General features: G+C 37.1%; 1 protein-coding gene across 2 annotated transcripts in view; it reads left to right on the top strand.

Moving 5' to 3' along the window:
• Nucleotides 1-2235: 2235 nt before the first annotated feature.
• Nucleotides 2236-14650, top strand: part of PGAP1 (post-GPI attachment to proteins inositol deacylase 1) — a 94815-nt gene continuing 82400 nt past the window's right edge. Inside the window, exons 1-3 of one of the 2 annotated variants that reach the window (XM_057503757.1) lie at nucleotides 2236-2516; nucleotides 8234-8387; nucleotides 12705-12880. In XM_057503757.1, the coding sequence (XP_057359740.1) occupies nucleotides 2370-2516; nucleotides 8234-8387; nucleotides 12705-12880 (477 nt within the window). In that variant the 5' untranslated portion in view covers nucleotides 2236-2369. The remainder of the gene's footprint in view (nucleotides 2517-8233; nucleotides 8388-12704; nucleotides 12881-14650) is intronic. The other variant, XM_057503756.1, reaches the window with a different exon arrangement.

The raw sequence follows: 14650 nt of genomic DNA, 5'->3' as shown, positions 1-14650 counted from the left end.
CATGCAGCAGAAAGATCAAGTAAGACTATAGGATGTCATTTGGATTGGTAACTAATCTAAAGTTACCTTTGCAAGAGCAATGCTAATGGAGTGGGGATGGAGGAGAGAAAAATTACAATGTCTAGAGTCCTGGATGAGAGGTAAGGAATTGCAGGTAAATATAGAGCACACCTTGGAACCCTGGCTGAGTTGAGAAGGCATTTGCTACAGGTGATAGCTTCAGGGAGGATTTTTCTTTTTTAAAATTTATAACACGTAAGCATATTTGTATGCTAGGGAGAGGAGCAAAGAATGAGAGAGACTGATAGAAATTGAAACTTGATAGAACTAACTTCCTGAAGAGAAAGGAAGGGAAGGGACCTAAAACACAACTAAGAGGGATTTGCTTCTGATGTCCTCTAAGGACACCAAGATACAATAATAATGCTTACTATGTGCCAGGCATTGTTCCAAGCACTTTAGATGTATTAACTGAACTGATGGATATGATGAACTTGGGAATGAAGAGTTGAAGGCATGTGCACTGAAAATCAAAATGATCTGAGTATGAAGATAAAATGATGTACTAATGACTTGCTAAAAGAGAAGGAAGAAGAGAAACCTCTTTCTTCCTTTGTAAGTCTTCTAATTCTTTGCTATTCAAAGTGTAGTCAGCTGACCAACATCTCTGGCATCACCTAGGAATTTGTTAGAAATGTAGAATTTTGGGCCCCACTCCAGAACTACTTAATCAGAATCTCCAAATGATTCATACACACATTACCATTAGGAAGTATTGAGATAGATGAGAGAGTGTGGATTTAGCCTTTATTTGTGCTGGACACAATATGCTAAGAGATACAAGGGGCAGACATTCTGTGATGTTCTTGAGCTCCCAGACTCAAAGTATTCCCTTTGATAACTTCTCTGATGTCATCATTCCCTGATAACTTCAGTCTTTTTCCAAATGATCCGTCAATCACTGCTCTATCTCCTCCCTAATTTCTTCCAACAACCCAGGTGTTCTCACATCTGAACATCAGGGTGTTGTTAGAAAATATAAGCTTCCCTTCAGTTTTAAAATTCTTTGATATACTGTGTCATAGACAAACTTCTTCAGCACAGAAAAAACACCAGAAAATCAGCCCAAGTAAAATAAAATTTAGTCAGTGCCAAAAATAATTGAGGAGAAATTTGCAGTTAACTACACACACGTACGCCACTCCCCAACCTTCTTCTCTTGGGTCAGCTTTAAAGTCATATCGTGTCTTTCTTCTCGGAATGGAAATGACATTCCAATTTTTTGAGGTGCCTATGCGTTCTTATGAATGGGTTTTTGAGCTACCCTTTACCCCCTTTTTAGTGCAAAACCAAACCGAAATTCTTCAAAATGTATTAAATCAGTTGAGGGTCTGAGTGGACGCTTGAGCTAGAGTGCCTTCTCCTGTTAACGTGGAACCAATTTCCCAAGAGGAGGTTCTGGGGAGCGAGGGAAGTCTGCGTCAAACTGATCACGCAGATATCTGTTGGGGGCATCAGTGCTAATGGAAATTTTGGCGTCGTTTTTTAAAGACTAGCGATGCTTTTTGTGATTCAGGCTTTCATTTTATACCAGAACTGAATCTTGCCGACCTGCTGATTTTTTCTGAGCCGGTGGTTTTAAGCGCTGGTACCTGCTGGGCTGAGGCTGGCGGTCAAAAACGGAAAAAAAACATTTGTTCCCTCCTCAAGCTAGCTGATCCAGAGAGCTGCAAATGTGCTCTATTGCCGCTGGCAGAGCCGAATTTGCGGCGGCCTGAGGCATTTCAAAATTGAACGGGAAAGTAAGCTGTGCAGGGAGAGGTGTTGGCTCCATGTCAGCCGCTGGCCCCCGGGCTCTGACGCGCCCCTCCCGCCGTCGGATCAGCCCCCATCCCTAATCGCCTCCCCTTCTGCAGGTTAACCCCCGCCCCCGGCCCCCAGCCCTTCCCTCTCCTCGCCTCGGCTCCCGAGCCCCGCCCAGGCCCCCACGTCCCCCCTCTCCCTCCTCCTCTCTCCCTTCGGCCTGCCTCTCGTTGCCCGTTCCTCCCCCTTCCTCGCTTCCCTTCTCCCTATTCCCTCCCCCCCTTTCCCCCCGTAGTCTCCAGCCCAGCCTAGCTTGCTTTCTCCCCACGTTTCTCCCTCAGATTCGCGCTCCCGCTGCAGACGCCACCTCCTCTCTTAGCTAGGGCCCCGGCAGGAGGCGCGGCCGACCAGCTGCGCGCAGGCGCACTGCGCGGCGGGCGCGCGGGCAGGCCGGGCGTCCGCGCAAGCGCGCGCTGCTCGTGCTCCGCTCTGGCGCGGGCGGCTGGTCGTGCTTCGGCTGGCTGGGGCAGGGCTTGCGGCCGCGCGGCGGCGGCGGCATCGGTACCATGTTACTTCACTCAGTCAATCTCTGGAACCTGGGGTTTTATGCCCTCATGGTCTTCATGGCGACGCTGGGGCTGTGGGACGTCTTCTTCGGCTTCGAGGAGAATAAGTGCAGTATGAGTTATATGTTTGAGTACCCGGAGTATCAGGTGAGATTCCGCCCTCTCCGCACCTGGGCGCTCCGCGACCCGGGCTCCTCCTGCCTGGCCCTTCGGTGGGTTTCCCCTGCCTAAGCTCTCCTCGCCTCTCCTGCCCCCTTAACCCAACGTCGTCTGTTTTCCCCGCCCCGGACGACTCTGCAGACCCCACTGCCCCCCTCACCTGCCCTTTGTGTCCTCTCTGCGCCGTGGTGTGTTTGACTGATGGGTTCCCAAGCGCCCTCCCCGCCCGCTCGTAGCCGATTCCCCGTCCCTCCGTCCCCTTCACTGCCCAAATCCCAAGACAGATTGTCATGCCTGGTCGGGCCCAACCCCCCTCGTGTCACGCAATCTCAGCCCCTCTCCCTAAACCCAAACCCCATCTTCCCCGCGTTCCAGCTTTAACAGGTGCCCTGGACCTTCCTTTGCTTCCCACGCGTGCCAGTTCCTCCCCTCCCGCCCAGTGATTTGCACGTCGCTCTCGCTTTTCGAGAGAGACGGAGCTTCAGCCGAGTGTGTATTGGCTGGATAGTTACAAAGGCTACTTTAGCGACCCCAGGGTTTTACCTCGGTGTGAAAGGCTAAACTGATGAGTAATAAAATGGAAAAATACTGAGGATCCTTTCTGTAAAGTTTTGCCGAGCCTCCTGCTTCGTAGGTATGTGACGGTGCGTGTGCGTGCATGCCTGTGTTTGTACATGTCGCCTCTTACCAGTTGCATACAAAATCTATTTCATGGTATTATTTTTGTTTTCCCAGTGTTTGCAATTTTAGAGAGACCCGGCCCTTTTTTCTCTCTCTCTCCCTGTGCCCCCTCCTCTAACGTTCCATTTTGAATATTTTCTATCACTGTTGCTTCATCAGTTTAGCATAGTAGAATCTAGAATTTAATTCACGACCAGATGTGAAAAGAGGTGGTAACAAATTACACAGCTGCCCAAGGAAATTTCTCCCGAATGATTCTTTTATTTCTAAACCCATCTCAGTTACGGAATGCATATTATAACTGCCTGCCATAAAAAGTATATGTGATAAACGCATTTTTAGTATACTTTTAAAACCACAGCAGATTTTTTCTTTAAGGTGGAGGATGCAAATTGTGATTGCTTCTGTGTACAGGTCATTGTGGAGGAGTGTATTATTTGATTATGCTGCTATTATTTAGATCTTAAAAACTACTTAAGGTTTAAATTGCTGAAGAGCATCCTTACCCATGGGCAAAAGTCTAGTTTAGATTTCATTTACTTTGAGATCCTCATCTGGTTTTACATCAGTGTTTATAAAGGCGTGGAAGCATTTGATACCAGATGCTATTGAAGAAGATTTTAGCATGTTAACTGTTGTCTCTTAATTTCTAAGCTAATATTCTGATTTATGTGTATCAGAGGCTACTATATATAGTTAAATAAGTGGGCTTTAGTTTAGATTTTTTTAAACTGAAAACAGAGCCTTTAGTGGTTTAATAATTAGGAAATTCCCAAAAGATTCAAATAGGTCAATTTAGTTTTGTACTGCTTGGAAGAGTTTGATTAAAGTAAAATTAATTATTTTGGAACAATGCAGTAGTAATTTCCATTTATTTTTAGATTACCCACAATTATTGAAGCTATTTTAATATTTACAGTAGTAGAAATTGCGTAGTGTTGGAAACAAAGCATATGGACCTCACAGATGCATTTCGTGCCTCATAAAATTGACTGGAAAGACAAAATTAGTGGAGCTAATGTAAAGAGCTATTTGGCTTTGTTTTTGTTGAGTAATCAGTATTTAGTTATTTTGATTCAGATTGCCTTTTTTCACTTGTTAATTTGTTAGTACAGTAATAACAGTGGCAAGAGTTTTTGATCCACATTTTCAGTAGATTTTTATTTTTATGATGTAAAAAGCTGTATTAATTCACTATTGTATATTTGACTCTTAGACCTTTTATTGTACACACTGCCATGATATTTTACAAAAACAATTAAAACCTGCCTAAAGAACTGAGTTATTTTGAATATAGTGAGATTTCTGGATAACTGAGGTCATCTGATTAAGGATCAATGGTTTTTAGTGAATGAAAGTGTTCTAAACATATTCTATATATTGTCTACTTTTAATTATATTTTATAGAAACTAATTGTCCACAGGTTGATATCTAGCACATGGGATGGTCTAGTCATTGGGTTTTCTTCTATTTCTTGATGACTTTCTTCTTTTTACTGCTATTTTCATGTTCTTTAGGTAAATTTTAGAGGAAATGAAAGGTGGTTAAACACACTCAATTTTACTTTCCATTTAAAAAATAAAAGGTGGGACAGGAATTTGAACCTCTTTGTTAAAATGAAGTTTTGAATTTAAAATTGTTTGATTACCTGTATTAATTTTTTACCTTTGTATTTCCTAGATTTGCTTATTCAGAATTAAACTGAACATCTTACAAACCTGTCAGGCAAAATACACATTATCCTTTTAAGCTTCTTGCCTTATGACAAGAAGGCAAAGCTTTTATTTGGTAGCAAACAGTCTTAGGCAGGTTGTATATTTGAGAAGAAACATCTATGTTGTTTTATACTAATTTGGTTGTCTTCACAGCAGTTGCTCTGTGAAAGGAAATCTTGGTATTGGGAAATACAAATCATATATCTTGTTAAGTGTGATGTTTATTTAGCAGATCACTTATTGTAAGGCCATACTGTGTCTGGTGTATTTTAGATACTGGGTATGGGTGAGAGGGAATTAGAGATGTGTCTTTAATTTATGTCTTTATAATATAATGGGAAATACAAGAAAGGAATGGGTAGTTTAAAATATAATGTGCTAAATGTTTTAATTTCATTATAAGAGTTTGTACAAGGCTCTTCGCAGAAGAGCATCCAAGTTCACCTTGGGTAGTCAAAGGCTGTGGAGAAGAGGTAGAGAATTGTGTTATGGAGGGTATATAGTTCATAAAGTACAGGAACAAGAAAGTTGCAGGAATAAAGAATAGCACTGTGATGGTGGGAAAGCACCAGAACACATTGCATAAACAGTATGTATAGTATGTTACCACTTATGTAAAAAGGAGAAAATAACCTATAAACACATTTACTTGTGTATACGTAAACTATTTCTGAAGCACAAAACTGCAAACATTGGCTAACAGACCACATGTAGGAGAGAGCCTTTTCAGTGTATACCCTATTGAATCTTGAATTTTGAAACTTACTGAAAATAAATTTCAATACATGGCATGTGTAAGTTATAAGAAAGTAAGAATAATTACACCCAGATTTTAAAGGACCTCTCTCAATCTTTTATCATCTATATATGCAGTGAGGGAACACACGAGGTGTATATTTTAGTAAGGTATTTCTTGATAGCAGAATGGACTGTGGATTGTAGCAGGGAGATTACGACAGGGAGAGAGACCAGTCAGTTGTCATTAGTCTTTTTACCAAGTTGGAGTCCTCAGGAGTATCCTTGGGGATGGGGGTGGGGGAAGCAAAGGGCTGGGAGCTCTTTAAAACTATGTTCATTTTGATCAAAGTCTTTAAAAAAAATTTTTTTTTGGTTAATTTTGGGGTTCAAACTTTAATTTTTCAGATTTTAATCACAACTTAAAGATACATATCATAAAGACTTTAGTTTCTGAAATCAGTATTTTTCTAGCACTTGTGAATTTGTTAGAAGTTTTGTCTTTTGAAAGAAGTCTAGGTTAAAAAAACCGGTACTAAGGCAGAGTCAAGAGGAGTCAAGAGGATGGACAGCAAGGGCAGGATTGTGCAACTAAAATTTAAGTTATTGATCTTAATTAAAGATCTTTTTTTGGGGGATGGGAGCTCATTTAAAATAACCTATATAAAAGCATCAATTTAAAATATATTGGAGTCCTGTTGCTATAGATGTTTCTTTATAAATCCCTTGACCCTCTTCTGTTTTTTCATCAGCATCTTTTTATGCCTACACCTCTTCTGTCCTTAATCTGGTCAGTACCCTTCCTGTCTCTTCCTCTTACTCATTCCCAACTTCAATTCTGGAAATGCAGGTTCCTCATTTGCCTTACCTCCCACTTTCTTTGTTGTTCTACCTCTTTTTTCCCCCTCTTTATACTCTTTCTATTCCATATTGTATGCATTCATATTTTTAGAAATGTATGCTTTGTCACTACAAAATTGCTTTCATAATACTATATTATGAAATATATCAAGTATATTTGTTTTTCTGTCTCCAGAGAATAAAATTTTTTTTGATATATTTGATAGTTTCCTGTTCTTCTGAATTAATTTGCAACTAGCTCAGAATTTTGTTTAGCTAAAGTCCTAAAAAGAATAATGATCTAATGTCCATGTACTGTTATAGCAAATGGTATACTAACTTGGGAGGAGTTAAAACAACTGTTTCCTTGTTATCTCATATTTTCTTGTTGCTTAATTTTTACCTAAAGAAACAAAATACTGTGTTATTTTCATTTTTTATTGTTCACTATGCACAATCAATGTTGAGACTAACTTGATTTGAAATACATGTACATATATAAAGCAGGTACTGGGGTTGGTATTTCTGTATTTGGTATTTGAGGAGATAAAGTTGCTAGTATCTTATACAAAAGGCATACAGTCTCTAAAGATGTTTATAGGCATACAGTCTCTAAAGATGTTTATATGGCAATATTAGCACATATTGTTATGGCAAGATCCTCAAAGGAATATTCAGGAAGGAGCATGAAGATCAGAATTCTACTTTTTAGAACAGTGAGGTTTTTCAGTAGTCATTACCATTTATAGTTTTTAAGATTAAGTAAAAATTTTTACCAATCAATGTACCCCATTGCTTGATCATTAAATCTATTGGTGGGTCTACTTAAATGAAATCTACTGTTCGATGTAACTGATTTCATTTTTAATGGTTTCTATTCTATCAAAATGCATAAAAAGAGTTTATAATTGACTATCACTTTTTAGATGGCTACCTTTTTGGGATGACATTAAGATCTAGTTTATATTTTGTTGAAAAAATTGGATGACGTGAATTAGTGGCTCATTTGGCATACAATAATGTGAATTTTTGCAGAGTCATCTAAGTCTTGCTGACAAACCATGTAACTGGTCCATGAAAACTGAAACAGATGCTGATTCATTGAAATGTTTGTGGTGAGAAGAGTGTACATATCTTGACCAAGACATGTCTATAAGGTTCAGATTAATTTGTTAAACACATTGTAGGTCAAAGCATATTAAGTGGAGAGGTCAGAGAACTGCATTATCAAACAAACTTACTTTCCTTTGAGTGATGTAACAGCTAGAATGTAGAGTTGGGCCTGAGTACAAGGAGAGACATTGCAAAACAGTTTAAAACAGCAAAAAAGAATTGATTTGATAATGGAAAGCTTTTGTCATTTCTAAGTATAATTGGTATTGATACCAAATTAAATGCATTTCCAATAATGTTAACATGTTACTTGCTGACATTTACCAGTGTTTTCCTGTTGTCAGTGGTTATTTTTAGTAGTTTGTATCATTAAAATTTAAGGTAGTCCTACTTTGTGCTTTCCCAAAGACTGCATGATTGAAAACTCACATAATTCAAAACTAATTCTCCATATGAATAAATTAAAAATAGAACTTGTTTTGGGCATTAACTGTAATTTATCACCAGTAATATTTTTATATTGTAGTACTTTGAATTTGTATAATTCATAGGTGGGTACAGTGAGGCTGAATTGTATTAATAAAGTTGACTGAAGTGAAATTGCCCTTTCTTTTCTGTAGAAAATAGAACTTCCGAAGAAATTGGCAAAACGTTATCCTGCATATGAATTATATCTTTATGGTGAAGGATCCTATGCTGAAGAACACAAAATCCTCCCTTTGACAGGTATTCCAGTTCTGTTCCTTCCTGGTAATGCTGGAAGTTATAAGCAAGGTAAGTCTTGGAAGTAGATTTTGAAAGCTATAAAATTTAGCTGAAGAATTTGCCAGATACATACTTTATATTAAAGTACTGTGCTAGTCATACTGGGAGACACAAATATATGACATTTTGTCTGAAAGAAATACATGTGAGAAGTATATAGGAAAGAATAGTTGAAGACTACTTTGCAGAGTAAGAAGGAGAAAAAGAATAAGATGAAGTAGGGTGGGATAAATAGATGGTATAGGAATTCAGGAATTAACAGAAGAAAAAAAGATCTATGTTGTAAATGGAGGATAGAGAAAATAGAACCTGAATCACTGATTAAAGAAGTAAATCAGTGGTTTTTGTTATGATGAACAAGAGACAAGATTGGTCTCTTTCTTTCTTTTGGAACTATTTAAATTTGATCTAGAAATACTGAGGCAGGCACCAAAAAGTGACAGTAGGGTAGTTATGTGTACAGATTCCAAATTGAATATTGGCTTGGAGATACAGCAGTTATTTCTGGCATAACGACCCAAGTAATCTAGAGGTAATTTTATCTAAAATCTGCTTTTTTTGTTGTTAATGAGGGCATAATTATTTCAGCATTTAGTATAATTACTTACATGCTTGTTTATCTACCAAATATTTATGGGGTACCTACCATGAGCCAGGCAGTATTCTAAGTATTAGGGATATAAAGCAGACATAAAGTCTCTTCATCAAACTTATATTGTTGGGAAGATGCCCATCAAACAAATATGTCAGTAGTGTTAAAAGTAAGAAAAATAAGAGAAAGGGATAGAAGATAAACAGAATCAGGAGGTACTAGTTTAGATGAAATTGCCAGGAAAGGTCAGTATGAAGAGATGACATTTAAGCGGAGGCTTGCATGTAGCAAGGAACTGAGGTATGTGACTGTTGTGGGGAAGACCCTGAGGCAGGAACATGCATGGTGCATTCACACTCAAAGTGTGAAGGGAAAAGGGAAACTTGGAGGGTTTTGGACAGGAAATGATGTAACCTGATTTTTTTTGTTAATCATTATAGTTGAAATATAACACACACAGAGAAATGCATACAATATTCAGTTCAGTTAAAAATTATTATAAAGTAAATTTCCATGGAACTGAAACCCAAGCCAAGAAGTAGATTGCCAGTATCAGGAAGCACCCTGTATGGCTCTTCCTGCTTAAACCTCCCTCCTCTTTCTAGACATAACTACAACCCTAACTTTAAGGTAGTAATTTTTTTGATGTTCTTTATAGTTTTAGTATCTACATATGAATCCCTAATACAATCTACTTATTTAGGGTTATTTTAAAACTTTATCATAGAAATATAATCATTCCTTATGTCACTCCTTTGTATCTGGCTTCTTCCACTTATCCCAGTTGTTATATGAGCTATGATTCACTCATTTTCCTCTATATTAGTCAGTTGTATGACTATACCATAGTTTAAACATTCTGGCTTTTGACACTTGTTTATATTTATTAGCAATTACAAACAATGAACATTTTTCTTACTTTGGAGCACATAAGTCCATGTTTCTGTAAGATGTATACCATAGGGTAATTCTATTATGTGTGTCCTTTTATTTTTACTGCTTGTCCTTACTTTTACTCCCAGAAGCAGTATACTTCCCTTTTTCCACATCCTTGACAACATTAGAATGGTTAGATTTTTATATTTTAAACTGGTAGCTATGATTCATTTTTAGAAATTGATCACTCTGACTGCTGTTTGGAAAATATGCTGTAAGGTGCAAAAATGGAAGAAAGATACTAAACGTCATTAGTCATCAGGGAAGTACAAATCAAAACCACAATGAGATTCCATGTTGTACCTGCTAGAGTAACTATAATCTAAGAGACAGATAATGACACGTGTTATTGAGAATGTGTTGAAATTGAAACTCTCATACATTGCTGGTGGGAATACTGTCAAACACTTTGACAGTTTGGCCGTTCCTCAGAGTATTAATATAGAGATTTATGACCCAATAATTCCAGTATTGATATATACCCAAGATAACATCCACATGAAAATTTGTTTATAAATGTTTTTAGCAACAATATTCTATATAGCTAAAAGGTGGAAACAACCCAAACGTCCCATCAACTAATGAATAGATAAGTAAAATGCGATATATCCATATAATAAAATACTATTCAGCAATAAAAAGAAATGAACCACAAAGAATATACTTGAAGAAAACAAAGGCTGTAAGCTCCCTGACATTGGTTTTAGTGATGTCTTTGTGGCTTTCACTCCAAAGGCAAGGGAAACAAAAGCCAAAATAAAAAAGGGGGCTGTATCAAACTAATGAGCTTTTGCACAGCAAAGGAAACCATCATCAAAATGAAAAGGCTGCCTACTAAATGGAAGAGTATATTTGCAGACCGTATATCTAATAAGGGGTTAATATCCAAAATATATAAAGAACCCATACAATTCAACAACAAAAAAATGCAACTTGATTTAAAAATGGGCAGAAGAGCTGAATAAACATTTCTCCAAAGAAGATATACATACAGATGGCCAGCAGGTATATGAAAAGATGCTTAATATCACCAATTATTAGGGAAATACAAATCAAAATCACATGAGATGTCACCCTCACACCTGTTAGAATGGCTATTCTCAAAAAGTCAGGTAATAACAAGTGTTGGCAAGGATATGGAGAAAAGGAAACTCTTGAACACTGTTGGGTGGGTCATAAATTGATACAGCTGCTATGGAAAACAGTATGGAGATTCCTCTAAAAATTAAGAATAGAATACCAAAAGGCCCAGATACTCCACTTCTGGGTATTTATCCAAAGAATACTAAAACAAATCATTATGAAAAGTTATATGTATCCTGTAGTAATTGTAGCATTATTTACAATAGCCAAGATACAGAAATAATCTAAGTGTCCATTGATAGATGAATGGATAAAGAAGATGTATTTTTATGCAATGGACTACTACTCAGATGTAAAAAAGTGAAATCTTAAATTTTATGTTTTGTGACAACATGGCTGGTCTTTGAGGGTAGTTTGCTAAGTGAAAAAAGTCAGATGAAGAAAGACAAGTACCTTATGATTTCTCTTATATGGAACCTAAAAAAACAAAACAAATGAACAAACAAAACAAAAACTCATAGATACAGAAAACAGACTAGTGGTCACCAGAAGGGGAGGGGGCCATTGTATGGTGATGGATGGTAACTAGACTTGTGGTAGTGATCACTTTTTAGTGTTGAATTCACCAGATGTTGAATCATAAAGCCATATACCTGAAATGTACATAATAACTTTAAAAAGCAACATGAATTACATATTACAATGTGGATGAACCTTGAAAACGTTGTAAGTGAAAGAAGCCATTCATAAAAGACCACATATAATCCCATTTTAGAAAAATCCAGAATAGGCAAATCCCTCAGGACAGAAAGTACATTAGTGCTTTCCAGGAATAAAAGAGAAGAGGAATGAGGAGTGACTGCTAATGAGTACAGGGTTTTCTTTTTGGGGTGATTAAAAAATGTCTAAGGTGAGATTGCAGAAATGATTGTACAACTCTGTGAATATACTAAAAATCATTGAATTGTACACTTTACATGGTGAGCTGTATAGTATTGAATTATATATATTAAAAAAAAGGAATGGCAAACAGAAGTATTTTGTTTGTAAAACCGTATATGTACTGCAACTTTTAATGTCAACTAATATAATTAATTCACAAAGAATTCTGTGAAAAGATTTATAAAACAAAACCTACAATGGGAAAAGCAGGGAGACCAGTTAGGAATATATTAGAGTAGTCCAGGCAAGACATGATGGTGCCTGGATTAGGAAGATAGTGGTAGAAATGGTGAGAAGCCTTGATTGGGGATATATTTAGAAGGTAGAGCACGACAGGATTTACTGATGAAATAGATGTCATATGTAAGAAAAAGACAAATCAAGCATGAATATCTAAACCAAATGATGAGCAGACATTTCTTGTAGGAATTTTCTTACTCTTAAAATCTTCAAGTGTGACAAAATTCCTATTTCTTACTCTTCAAAGAATCCCCTCCCTCCCTTTTAGCTATTGTTGCACTACTGAAGGAGAAGCAGGTAGAGAATGACCTATTCAATTTTTATGTAATTTAAAAAATATTTAAGGCACAAGACATAACAACTGCTAGGTTAGTTCGTTCTTCTAAATTGATACTATTAAAAGATGTCAACCTGAAATAGGTTGTTTATGTTCATAGTGTGGGATAAAGTTATTTGTTAAGAGACGTTGGAGCAAGAATGAATAAAACTTAAAAAAGTTTTTTTAATGAGTCCTTCATCCATTTCCTCTGCAGTTCGTTCTGTTGGCTCCATTGCACTTAGAAAAGCAGAAGATATTGACTTCAAGTACCACTTTGACTTCTTTAGTGTGAATTTCAATGAAGAGCTGGTGGCATTGTATGGTGGAAGTCTTATGAAGCAGACCAAATTTGTACATGAATGTATCAAAACAATTCTCAAACTCTATAAGGTAAGAGAGAAGCACACAGATCATTAGTGATCAACATATTAGCATTTTTTTAAAAAGGGACTCAGCATATTTTAAATTATTTATTTATTTATATGGAAGTTGAAGTAAAGATCACACAAAGTTTTTCTGTGGGAGTCTGTTGTTTTGAGCACAATGGTGGCTTTGAAATTTTTATTGAATATATAAGAAACCTTGAGAATTTAGGGCAAACATTTTTTTTTTAACTTCATTTGAAGTTAAATTAGGAGTGTAGTGCATTTCCTAAAAGCCATTAGTATGGATGTCTGCTTTTAGTTATAATGAAGTAACTGGTACTAAGGTAGACCATTTCCATATATAGACAACCATAAAACTAGTCTAAATATCTGAAGCACATGTTTTCACAACCAAGCAGTAAAAAACGTTGGTCCTGAAAACAGGAAAACACGTGTGATGAGCTTGATGATTGCCCTGGATTTCTGCTGCAAGAGTTTTCTAGACCATGGAGCAAATAGATGGAGATCAAGTAGAGCACAATGATATCACTGAGATGAAAGCAGAGATTGGAATTTGGGACTGTTGCAGTGGTTTGATTTGTGCGCAGGGTATGAGAAAGATGTGAAGTAGACAGAGATAAGTGCTCTAGATTTCTTAATCTTTGAATGCTGTGCTTCATATGCACAGAGAAAGAAGCTGCAAGGCTGTAGCATACCAGGGAGGAAGTGGTAGGATGTATCAACCTCAGGTGCAAGGAATAGGGGGAATACATATTTTTAGAAAAATTTAAAAGAGCAGTAAAACAGACTAAAAAGCATTCTGTGCCAGCAATTCTAAGCAGTGTGAGGGATAAATACTACTTTCTATTACCACTTCTCCCTTTAGTATGCCACAGTACAGTCCTGGCAAAAAACAGTTACTGGGGAATTGTGAGCTGAATTGAGATTTCAGAGGCCACATGGTGCTGGACTCAGGAATGTTGAACAGCTGGAGCAGAAAGACCTTTCTGAACACATTGATATTCAGTCAACACCCAGAAAGGACACAATTTAAGAATAGAACTACTCTAGCCCTAAAGTAAAGAGGATCCACTTAATAATCCAATTGAGCATTATATTAACAATGCTTAAATATTAAGTCTCAAAAATATTGAAGTTAATGATTTAAAGTCAGAGATGCAGACCTAACAAGGGAACAGATTGGGAATGTCAGCAGAGACAATGGAAACTATTAAAAAAAGGAACAGAAAGGAAAATCTAGAACTGAAACAATACATATCAGAAATTAAAAATTCAGTAGATAGGATTTAAGTAGATTGAACCCTGCAGAACAAGGTCATTGAATTTGGAGATAGGACAATAAAAACTATCCACAATGAAGCACATAGGGTCAAAAGATAAAAGGGACAGAGTCTCAGGAACCTGTGAGACAGGACTAAGCAGACTTAACATATGTAATTGGAACCCTAGAAGAGAAAGAAATATTCTAAGAATTATGGCCCCAAATTTTCCAATTTTGATTAAAGATTTTCAAGCCACAGATCCAAGAAGGTCAATGAATGTCAAGCAACATAAGTACAAATCACACATAAGTATATCATAGTCAAATTTTTGAAAACCAAAGTAAGAAAAAAAATCTTAAAAACAGCCAGAGAAAAAGGCCCTTTTCTTATAGGGAAAATAATAAAAATTACCATTGCTTTTCATCAGAAATAATGAAAGCCAAATACAACAGAAAACACCTTAAAGGTCTTGGGGATGGGGCAGGAGAGCAGGACTCTCAACCTAAAATTGT

The sequence above is a fragment of the Manis pentadactyla genome, chromosome 6 (assembly GCF_030020395.1).
Source record: "Manis pentadactyla isolate mManPen7 chromosome 6, mManPen7.hap1, whole genome shotgun sequence".
In the NCBI taxonomy this organism is placed as follows: Eukaryota; Metazoa; Chordata; class Mammalia; order Pholidota; family Manidae; genus Manis; species Manis pentadactyla.
This window is presented reverse-complemented; position numbering and strand designations above follow the sequence as displayed.